The 12410-nt window shown below is 38.5% G+C and overlaps 1 protein-coding gene across 31 annotated transcripts in view; it reads right to left on the bottom strand.

The window, feature by feature from the left end:
* The window catches only part of mef2aa (myocyte enhancer factor 2aa), an 87551-nt gene continuing 75141 nt past the window's right edge, over positions 1 to 12410 (bottom strand). For 9 of the 31 annotated variants that reach the window (XM_079873499.1, XM_079873518.1, XM_079873497.1 and 6 more), the window contains 5 exons: positions 9263 to 9450; positions 6283 to 6309; positions 4184 to 4301; positions 3815 to 3938; positions 1 to 2461 (listed from right to left, as the gene is read on the bottom strand). In XM_079873499.1, coding sequence (XP_079729625.1) covers positions 2116 to 2461; positions 3815 to 3938; positions 4184 to 4301; positions 6283 to 6309; positions 9263 to 9450 — 803 coding nt within the window. In that variant the 3' untranslated portion in view covers positions 1 to 2115. The remainder of the gene's footprint in view (positions 2462 to 3814; positions 3939 to 4183; positions 4302 to 6282; positions 6310 to 9262; positions 9451 to 12410) is intronic. The other 22 variants (XM_079873509.1, XM_079873505.1, XM_079873513.1 and 19 more) reach the window with 5 other exon arrangements.

Below are 12410 nucleotides of genomic sequence, written 5' to 3' on the forward strand. Positions count from 1 at the left end.
TTTTATTTTATTTTTCCACTTTCAATGTGAATGCTTTGTGCTCCTGGCTATGTGTGGGTTGGGGACTGCATAGATTAACATCAGCTTATTGCCAGTTGCTGTGGTGCTCAAGAGGGCAGGGAGGACGCGCACACTGACCGAATACATAACAAATCTGAAGAGGAGAGCATCCCATGGCAAACTTGAACATACAAACTTTTTGTGCAATCCAGTACAGATATCATGTCCAAGCTTGTTTGCATTGTCTAGTATTTCCATCTTTAGCTGCTGAATCCCCTGACGCTTTGCCACCTGAGGGGCAGAAGGTGTGATGCAAGCCAGAGGCCACAAACAAACAGCCACACATGAAGAGCCCCGCGACGGGGAGATATGCGCACACAGAGCGAAACGCGACGCCGGAGAAAGCTACAGCACCCCCTCTTGTCCAGCAATACAGAACTGATGCCTCCTTAAGGTGTCTCCTTTACATTAGGAAATCTGTAGATGAGCCAATTCACAAAAGAACTTGAAAGGTGTTCTGTACATAGTATGCATGTATGTGTGAAGTAGGGTTACTTAAAGATATGGTATTTACAATTTCGGAGGAATTTCAACAAAATGAGCTTTCTTTACAAACTGTGGGAACGTCTGTAAAGAGAAATGTGTCTTGTACTGGATATCGATGAATAGTGCATCTAAGCCGTGATGGGTTAAAGTAGGCAGTGTGTTCAGCAGCTGCAGGCTAATCCCTCACAAAACAGTTGTAAGAAATGCAATCAGATTTTTTTCTTAGCATGACGAGTATCGTTTTACAAAACAAAATAGACACTTGAGCCTGAATCATCCAGCTCTGTTGTTACAATTTCTTATGGACAGACATTCACCACCATTAAAGGGTAAACGACCCGAAAACGACCTTCTAGGAAGAAAAAAAAAACAGGAAAAAAAAACAAAAACACTTTGATTATTACCAGTAATAGTCAGATTTGAAGAAAGTACAGTATAGTTAACAAAATAGTAAATATTAACCAGTGAATACTCTACTTAATAAGGATCTCGCCTTGTAAACTTGGCAGTAATCCACAAAAATATACTTTTTCTTGAATCTGGTGAAGGTACAATACATACGTACTTACACCAAAAGTGATATATATTAAAGTTGCTATGTACATAACAAAAGAAAAAAAAAAAAAGGTTTGGCTCAAATCTTTAATTTACAAACAGAACAGCAAGTGTTCATGGCTTTAGATATCGTTTCAAGATCTGCTTTGCATGTTAATCGTTTTCCAAGGTTTGTAACAACGCACACTATGACAGAACTAATATGAAACAAACATCGAGAGAGAAATGCTGAAAATTCCCAACCTACAGTACGACAAAATTACATAGAGGCTTTGGCTTGCGTTACCATTGAGTTGTTGGAGCTGCATGAATGTACAATGACGACTACCTTTTCTCTTCCTATTTGTTAAAAAAAAAAAAAAAAAAAGAATTGCTGACCATTATAAATTTAGAGACATTTTCATTTCTTTGACTTAATGTCTGAACTGAGGTGAAATGTGATATCATTTTAGATACAAGCCTTCCCTCTTAAAACTGATCCAAATCTATCATCAAATATCTTTAAATAAATTAATAAGTGACATACTTCATATAAGGGCGAGTGCAGATACAGATTGTTTAATACATGAGCCCAACAGGCAGGAGCCTTCGGACAGAAAGCCGCCCCTAAACTTTCTTTGATTGTTTGCAAATTCAACAGCGAAAACAGCTACAAGTGTCAAACTGCACCAGTGACAACAATTATCGAAATGTTTTCTTCATACATTGGACTATCGCACAATGCAATTTGCATCAAGTACCTGATAACACCTGTTTTTTTGAGTACACCATTCATTCTGACTGCTCGACTTGAGAATTTATCTCTCTCTCTCTCCTCACATCTGTTCAATTTCGATATGTCAGGACATTTTTGATTTCTCTCCCCATCCACCTACTTACAAAAAAAAGTGAAATGACATTAAATTATATCAATAGAATAATAACAATAATGACCCTCCCTGCTGTCACTCCTCTCTCCCTTTCCCCCTGCCCAGCCCTGCGTGTGACTGACTGGCTGTCAAGCTCCAGACATCTTTATGTCACCCAGGTGTCCATGCGCATGCGCTTGACCGTGGGGCTCTCTCTCTCCTCGCCCCCGGCGGCGGGGGGTCGACCCAGGCCGAGGGGAGAGTGGAAATCAGGCCGGTGATCCTCTCGGTCGCTTCCATCGTAAGAGGAGCAGGAGGAGCTGAGGCTGTCGACGGGCGAGCGGCCCATGTCGGGACGGCCAGAGGGAGCCTGTTGCTGTTGCTGCTGCTGCTGGGGCGGGAAGCCGGACGGGGTCACGCGCTCACGTGGAGGAGAGATGGGCTCCGATTTAATGTTGACGTGCTGGCTGGTGTTGATGGAAAGATTTGAGCCCTGAGGTAAGTGGCCACCTCTGAACAAAGAGTGGAAATTACAAAATGACAAATTAGTACAAGTGTATAAAACGGTAACGCTTTACAATGAGGTTTCATTTGTTCACATTAGTTAACGTGAACTAAGAATGGACAATGCTTCTACAGCATTTATTAATCTTTTACTAATACATTATTAAAATGAAACTAATGTCACACTGTGATCTAACATGAACAAACAATGAACAACAATGTTAACAAAGATGAATAAATACTGTAAAAAATGTTAGGTAATGTTAGTTAATACAGTAACTAATGTTAACAATTGAGACCTTAATGTAAAGTCTTACCCATAAAACATTTGTATATGCATATGAACTACGTGACGCTAAAACAGAGACCCAGATAGCCCTATAATAATAATATCCCACCCTCCATCTGTTTACTCAATGGCGCTTGCAGCAATAACAGCACCTGAATCATTTTAGAGGGTGGTATCTAATTAGAGCATGCCTGGCAGAATGTGTCAAAAACAGTTCACTAATGTTTTGATGGCACAACCACTGCGCTTAAATGAAAGATTTCATTCACGGGCACTGGAAACATTTTAGATTCTTTTTTAGATTCTTTTTTTCTGTCTGTGAGCAATGCACTCTGCAATTACAGTGAGACTTTGATATATCTATCTATAAAAAGAAAAGAAAAATAAATTGCATAAAGAAAAAGAAGCCAATTTTAGGACCATTAAGATTTATGGTGACATTACTTTCATAATAATTAAGCATGTTGTCCCTGCCATTATGTGTCTTGATGTCTTTTAATTCCCATTATTATTATTAATTTTTTTTTAATTATTATTATTTAAATGGGTATAAATACCATCATAAAAACCTTAAAGTCCAAAAAAGATAGATTGTCTCATTTTCTCTAAAAGCGAAGTGTGTAATTTTTGGGCAAAAAAAAAAAAAAAAAAAAAAGAAAAAGAAAAATATTCTGGCTCAGTATTTTCCATTAAAAAAACGGCACATCTTTAAAACAAGATGCATTTACTTGAGAAGCACAATGACAAGATATTAAGATCTTTTTTCAGGAAAACATAACACAAATCAGCCAAACACATAGTCCCACCCTAACCTCATGGCACTGGTTTGTATCTAGTGTTATAAAATAAAATAAAAATACTACAGTTTTAAGCAAAATATGGTTTTACATTTTTAGAGTGAATTATGACCTGGACATCCATCCATCCTTTCATTCCACTCTCTACAAAATAAAAAGTGAAACAGTATGGCAACTAAGAATGCATTTGACCTCATGCCCACTAACATTAGTTAGTGTTCTGCAAACCTGTGTGTGTGTGCTTGTGTGTGACTGCACACATCTATGTTACTCACACCAGCGAGCTGAGAGCTGCCTGGCCCAGTTGATGCTGTTGCCATGCCGACATTGAGCCTATAGAGAGCCCTGGAGAGCCGAAGCCTTGCAGAGAGGAGAGCTCAGCACTGCTCAGGGAGTATTCTAGAGCAAAACAACACACAACAATCAACAACAGAGTTTATGAGTCACTCAATCACCTCTGCACTCACACTGTAGAGCCTTTCAAGTATTTGTGTTATGTTTATTATTTAGCTCAGAGCTGGATGGTGTCATGAAACATAGGGTCTTCTTCTTTTTATCAAGCCACTCATAGATGAATTAAATCAAACCTTGAATGAATGAATACATTACAATTATTGTAGTGTGTGTGTGTGTGTTATACTCACCAGAGTTGTAGGCAGTGGGCATGCCTGAGTAGACCAGGCCTTGTGGTGGCAGACTCGGGGTGGTGACGGAGACCACTGGTGTGGCCAGAGCCTGGGAACTGCTTATCCTCTGAGTGTTCTGCACACAGGACCACATACACAAAGTTAATGAGATAGAAATCCCATCACAGACATGCATGCATATCCAACCATGTGAAGCACTGTCATTAGAATAGCGTGGTTTGGTGGAAATTATTTGGTAATACCATTTTACACCAATAAGAGGCGCTGCAGATTCATTCTAGAAAGAAATCAAACTGTTTTGCAGGATGCTGTTAGTTAAACAGCTTTAATTCAGAAGCCCCTGGTCAATATAAGACACTACAGAATGCCTTAAACATGTGGTATACCTGTATATCTGTAAACAAGTTCACTGCAAAGTTTGGCTAAGGAATATACAGTGACCTGTGTTTGACTTAAGCACAATAATATAGAAAATCCACACACAAACAGTCATCGACAAGAAAAACCAAACTCTCTTATGAAATAATCAGGTTTGTCTAAGATGTTTCTACTAAAATACCTTAAAACTAAAAAACAATGGTTGACATATTAAGAGTATAGAGCTATACAATTATTAGGAAATGGTAGAATTAGAGTTCATTGAAAAGAGTTTGATTGAAGACTATCTTGATAAAGCAAGATGTTTGAGACACATGAGATAAATTTGGTCTTTTTCTTGAGAGAAAAATGAGAGGCAACAGACTTTAAATTGCACTCCATTTAATGCCACTGCTGCCTAGGAGACACAACTGATATTAATATTACTGATATTAAAGAGAGTTTATTTACTGGATCTGAAATGCACCGAATAAGGTAAATCCAAATAGCATCCAGCATGCAGTGAAATAAAGTAGTCACCGCAAGCCAAACGTGTGGACATGCAGTGTGCGGACACACAAACACACACACACGCATACTGGGTTTTCATGTTTTACGGGGACATTCCATAGACATAATGATTTTTATACTGTACAAACTGTATATTCTATCCCCTAAACCTACCCATCACAGAAAACTTTCTGCATTTTTAGATTTTCAAAAAACATCACTTTGTATGATTTATAAGTTGTTTTCCTCATGGGGACCAAAAACTTTTAGGATATTGCCATCTTTGTGAGGACATTTTGACCCCATAACGTAGGGTATACCTGAACCACAAACACACACACACACACACACTTAGAGAAAAATAACTTAAAAAAGCATATTTAATTCAAAGCAATTTTGCTCAGTTTTACATTAGCTGAGGTAGATGAATATTCAATCTACATACTGAGTTTGAGATGGACATTGCATAGTCTCTCAACTAATGTGGAAAGTAGACGCTACAGAACAGTGGTCTTTCAATATTGTACAGCAGTGTTTCAATATTGTAAAATGCATTCACATTTGTTTCATTTGCTAGTGAAAATATGTTCTCTGACAGCATTTGGCGTTCTCCTCAACTGATGTCATCATTTTGGACTCAACTCCATTTTAACAACATCATCATCATAAAGCAATCACTGCCCAGGCCAAAAAAACAAGAAACACAAGAGAATAAGAATTTGGGTAATACTCAAATATGTTGACTGCTAGAACATGTTTTATGTGGATTGTGTTTCTTAAAACGTTGCTTTGATTGATCAAAGCTTTTATGTTGCTTTAATAAGCTGATACCAGACTTATTGGTGAGGCCTTAGGCAAATATTAAATAATTACTAATGATTGCATCTTTGGGGATTCTGTGGATTCATCATTTTCCTTTTCTTCTTCAAATACACCCACAACACTCTTTCTTTAGCACAAACACACACACACGTACACGTACATTTCGGAACATACTGTGGCTCTTTCAAACTTCCTTAAAAAGGCTCAGTACATGCAGTGTGAGTCACACACAATGCAGACCAGACATCCACACAAGTTTATCCAGTTCAAGGTTGGCTTTAGTGTATCTTTACGCAAGCAGTGGAATCATCTCACTAAGCTGTGTGGCTCTGCTAGTTAAAGCAGTGTGATTTTAAAACCAAACTGAACCCTGTATCAGTCTTCCAAAGGCATTCTGTGAAACTCACCAACTCCATCTCTTCCTCCTCCGACTGCTTCCAACAGAAAAGAGCAGACGAAGCTGTCAGTAAAGAGCCAGGTGGCACACCTAAGCTGAGCGGGGTCAACCCCCGTTCTCACCAGGACGTGCCTTTAAACTAACTTATTCAAATTCAGAGACTAAAGCGTGAACCGAACGCTGCCTCAGGTTACTTGCAATAAAACTGGAAATTCAAATTTGGAGTCAAATTCAAATGAAAAGTCAAATTTGTTGGCACTAAATACACAATATTTTCATTCCTCATGGCCATGTGGTTTGTACAACACAGCAATTAGGTGTGAAATGCTAAACAAAGGGAGAGTAATAGTGGAGTGAGGGAGAAAAGTAGTGGGGTTTTTAAGTCCTTAGGGGAAAAACAAATCATTGAGAAGCTTGACCTCACAGCTAGGATGTGCTTAACCCTTCACCTCAGACACTCATCCATACATGAGCTTGTGTTTCCAATAGCTCCATCAATCATTTTGCTTTCATTGGCTCAGTCCTCCGCTTGATTTAATTGATTATTTACCAGAGTGGAATAGTAAACACTAGGTTAAAAGAGAGCGAGAAAATGTAGCTAAGAATTTAAGAACTTCATGTTACATTTTAACATGCATGCAATATTTATTTGTAATATAATAATGCATTTTAAATATTATTTATTTATAATTTATATAAATTGAATTGGATAAATTATATATACAGGTATATATATATATATATATATATATATATATAGACAATTAGCTGGAAATAAGTTGTAATAAATGCATACAATATATAGAGCCAGTCAAAAGTTTGGAAATATTACTAGTTTTTATGTCTTTGAAAGAAGTCTCTTATGCTCATCAAGCCTTCATTTATTTGATCAAAAATACAGAATTTTTTTTTTTTTTAAAAACAGTAATATTTGTGAAATATTATTACAATTTCAAATAATGGTTTTCTATTTTAACATACTTTAAAATGTAATTTATTTATGCAATCAAAGCTGAATTGTCAGCATCATTACTTTGAACTTCAGTGTCACATGATCCTTTAGAAATCATTCTAATATGCTGATTTGATTTGATTATGATCAATGTTGGAAACAGTTGTGCTGCTTAATATTTTTTTGGAACCTGTGATACTTTTTTCAGGATTTAATGATGTCTAAAAAATTAAAAAGAACAGCATTTATTCAAAATAGAAATATTTTCTAACAATATAAATCTCTACTATAACTTTTTATCAATTTAACACATCCTTGCTGAATAAAAGTTGGGGTTTTTCCAAAAAAAAAAGTTACCGAAATAAAAATGACTGACCCCAAAATTTTAGTGTATATTGCTACAAAAGATTTCTATTTTAAATAAATGCTGTTCTTTTTAAACTTTATATTCATCAAATAATCCTAAAAAAAAAAAAAAAAAAAAAAAATCATTATAAAACAGCAGAACAACTGGTTCCAACATTTATAATAAATCAGCACATTAGAATGATTTCTGAAGGATCATGTGACACTGAAGACTTGAGTAATGGCTGATGAAAATTCAGCTTTGCATCACAGAAATAAATCATATTTTAAATTATATTCAAATAGAAAACGATTTTAAATTTGAATAATATTTCACAATATAACTGTTTCTGTATATTTTATCAAATAAATGCAGGCTTTGATGAGCATAAGAGACTTCTTTCAAACACATTAAAAATAGTAATGTACAACTTATTTCGAGCTAATAGCACAGCAACTCCAAATTGCAAACCTAGATTTGTTTCCCCTGTTCTCTATCTCTCATAATATATTTGCAATGTGCTAGTCAACTCCGTAATTCACAGTTTATCTCGATACTTTTGGCCCAAATGTAACCAGTTGTCGTCTTCTTCTTTTTCACTTCCGAAAGAAAAAAAACTTATTTATGGCATTAGGGTGTCTCTTTTTGCATATGTATATGCATATATCCCTTTGTTCGAAGCCAGCTGACAGCATGGAGTTGTACAGTATTGAGGACGCTGAGCTTTCTTCTCAGTAGTGCCAGACCAGTGCTGTCTCAATACCAGCACTCAATCAATAACAGTGGGGAGACACGACAAGGGCGACAAGATATTATCTGGCTCACACTATGGGCTTCTGATTAAGCCTTCATCCCCACTCTGTCACACTGCGATGTGATTAATTTAATACCATTATGTTCTAATGACAGCCTGTCTGCAGGCACTCTCACAGGCTCTGCCTTAGTCTGTCTGTCTGAGGCAGTTCATTCACACACACACACACACACACACACATATAACAAAAGGACACTCACCATAAACGCAAATGTACACAAATGAATAATGCTCTGGGCTTCTTACTACTGATGACTTCAGATGCCACGAGCTTGGCATGTGGGATTTGTTTTGATTCATGGTGGGTAAGAAACTGTACCGCTTCCAGATGCTGGCGTGGTATTCCATACACTCGTATGCATATGTATATTTACACTGAGCTAAGAGAGCCCTGCGTAACCCCAACTCTATTTACCAAACAAGATTCTGTACGCGCGCAGTGCTGTAGAAGAAACCCGCGCAGCTTCTGCAGCTGAAACGAACTAATTATTGACCATATTTAAATATAATAATAATATTCTTTATTTCTGCTTCCCATTTTATGTTGTAGTGATTAATGAGGCTGACAGCCAGGTACAGCCTCAGGTGCTGAATGTGGCCAGAGCTCTCTGCACCTTAATTATAATCATTTGAGAGGCCCTCTAATTTCTAGATGAATAATAGAAGGAGTGAGGGTACCTGGATCTCAGATATTTCAGATATTTCGCTCCGTTGCTCAGCTTGTTGTGTAGCTGACACCGTTTCAGTTTAATTTCACTGTCAGCGAACTGATCTAAAGACCATAATTTCACTCAAACGCTTGCGCGTGCTGATCAACATTGATTTGGAGCAACAATCTTGTGGATGTGTGAATGTAGAATCAATTCTTTTATACTCACCAGCGGTGGCATCATGCCCTTGCTGGATGCGGGGATGACGACTCTCAAGTCTGGCTTGCGGCTACCGATGCCCATGTTGCCCCCCGGTGGCGGCGGTGACTTCGCAGGCATGATTTTACCCAGTCCGTTCCCGCTGGGTGTACCCAGAAGCCCCGGCGAGCCCCTCGGGTTAACAAAGCCGTTTCCTGCTGAGACACACATATGGGCGAAAAGCATCATGGGATTGTGCTCTAATCAACCAATCCCCAACAGCTATCAGTCGATCGGACGACATGCCATTTCCCAGCTGCAGTCGTAGAATCTCATAGCACGCAACGTTAAGTGTTCCCGACCCTCTGGGAAAGTTCTAGTAATTATCCCACACATTAATGAAAATAAAACATAAATTTTGAAATTGATGAGCCTTTGGTTCTGTTGGTGTACAATGCTGTTTTCGTGTGTCCCAGGATGAGAAAAGCAATTCAGTTTAACAAATGTAGTGTGACTTGAGCTCTTTAAGAAGGAATGGCTGAAGTCATTACAACTGAGTGCAGCCATTCACTACTATCAAAGGCAATTAAAGTGCCATTTTGGAGAACAAATCTTAAAACTTTGGTGGAGTGTCGACGGTATGCCATTCCTAGTTCGAAACTGAATTACAGACACTTTTATTTGGAACGTTCTCCTGCTGAGCTAGAGCAAACGGGATGCATTCAAAATGTGCATGTTAAATGTTTGCACATGCGGCAATGACCCCAAAAAGCACAATGAGAGGAACCCAGTGTGACTGAACGGCAGTCTGTTGAACATCAACAATAAATACTGAAAAGTTTGTGCGCGAATGATGTCATCACATGAGAACGAACAGGCTAATCCATCAAGTCTGCACCTGACTGACCTCACACCCGTATACTATATATATTGCGGGTTTCTGGTTTCATGTGAACTTCAGAGTTTTACAAAGATGTCTTTCTACCATCTGCTGGCTCACATTGTTAGCAAGTTCCTTCACACAACCATCTGAAATATTCTCTAACAATCACAGGTCATTTACTCACACAATGTGTAACCTCCAAAGACAAACACAGGAATTACAATTGGCCGACATTCAAACCCAAAAGCACAATTGCCCCTAAGGTTTCTGTTTCAGTGTTTGCTCTCGTCAGTATGAAAAATGCTGAGCAACTAAACTACAACCATCAGGCAAACAAGTGCAATGTCTTCTGGTTTCGTCCATTTCATTTCCATTTGTTTGGAACTGTGCATACAGCAAAGTGCAGTGTCATTTCCATGTGTTTTCTCAATAACAGCAGCAGTGTTGTTTTTGGCAGCCCTTTTAGTTTTAGTCTTAGTCTTAGTCTTTTGGACGAAAATGCTTTTTAGTTTTAGTCACATTTTAGTCACTTATAAACTTGATAGTTTTAGTCAAGTTTTAGTCGACGAAAACACAAAAAGGTTTTAGTCAAGTTTTAGTCGACGAAAACGCAAAAAGGTTTTAGTCAAGTTTTAGTCAATTTTAGTAAAAAAAAAAGAAAAAAAAGTAGTCTTTTACAAATTAATTTAGGTTAAAAAGTATTGGAAATGGGCTTAGGTTTGACAGGTTGTAGCAAGTGTTGCAATTCATAAAACAACAGTTAACCTTAAAACCTTTGCTTAATAACATAGACTTTCTCATTGATGGAGATGCAGTGCTGCCAAGCTGTACTTCATTGTCGCATTGGGCAGAAACCTTTTATCCCCATATTTCAAGTTATATTTTTTCCATGAATTGATGCTCTTCTAAAATTTCAGCACAATGGCTATTTTCACCAGTAATCACAGTAATAAAGGAATGGTTTACAGTTTAAACAGCAAAAAACTTTGAGCTACTACATTACACACAGATAAAGTGGTAACAGTGGAATCACTGTTTTACTCCAAAAAAGCCAGGAATAAAAACATTCTTACATTGGCAATTGTGGCTTTATTAATTAGTTAAATAATAATTTATGTTATAATCTAAGTTATATAATAATTCTATATTACTTTGTACCAATTAGCCTACTAAACTAATGCTCGGACACACTCGGTCTCTCTTGCGCGAAGACACACTCGGTCTCTCTCGCGTACACTCGGTCTCTCTCTCGTGCGCAGACACACTCGGTCTCTCTCGCGTACACTCGGTCTCTCTTGCGCGAAGACACACTCGGTCTCTCTCGCGTACACTCGGTCTCTCTCTCGTGCGCAGACACACTCGGTCTCTCTCGCGTACACTCGGTCTCTCTTGCGCGAAGACACACTCGGTCTCTCTCGCGTACACTCGGTCTCTCTCTCTTGCGCAGACACACTCGGTCTCTCTCGTGTACACTCGGTCTCTCTCTCGTGCGCAGACACACTCGGTCTCTCTCGCGCACTTTCGGTCTCTCTCGTGCACTGTCGCTCGCTCGCGCAGTTTGTTTCGCTTTTGTCCAGTCCGGCGCCTCATAGCAGCCGGGTGGTGGGCGTACCCAAAACAAGGATAGGAAGCGGCAGCATTGCCGATACATTTTTAGCTCAAAACAGACAGATTTCACGCAAAATAGGCAGAAATGACATGCATTGTGAACGTCAGACTTATATTCATTTTCGTTCCGTCTCGTCTCGTCAACGAAAACTCGAAAACGTCTCGTCATGTTTTAGTCACCTTAGAGCCATTTTTAGCTAGTCATCGTTGCGTTATCGTCATAAAAAAAAGGTGCGTCAACGAAATCATTTCGTTATCGTCATCGTTGACGAAAACAACATTGAACAGCAGCTTGATTAAATGTTAGTCATGAGGCTTTTTCTGCCCCCCACCCAATGCTCATTTCCTGTGGGTGCTTGCTGTGGGACAGCGAGATAGAAGGCCATCATCTGAGAGACAGAGAGCAGAGACCTGCACTTACTGTGTCTCTTGTTAAAACACACCTCTGCTGAGAGGGACATACACACGTAATGCTCTTTTTTTGGTTATATCTATGGACAGAAATACTCATAATCAGACAGTAAACAGTGTCTTCGGAAAATGATCCGAGCGAGATTTGAACTAGGATCACCCGCACATAACATGCCGGTGCAAGTGCACTACTCAACAGTTCACATCTCAGACAACTTCCAAGATTTTATTCTCAGATTGTAAGAGAATTTCAGTTGGAGCTAAATCGGCATGCAG

Source organism: Squalius cephalus (assembly GCF_949319135.1).
Source record: "Squalius cephalus genome assembly, chromosome: 6".
NCBI classification, from domain to species: Eukaryota; Metazoa; Chordata; class Actinopteri; order Cypriniformes; family Leuciscidae; genus Squalius; species Squalius cephalus.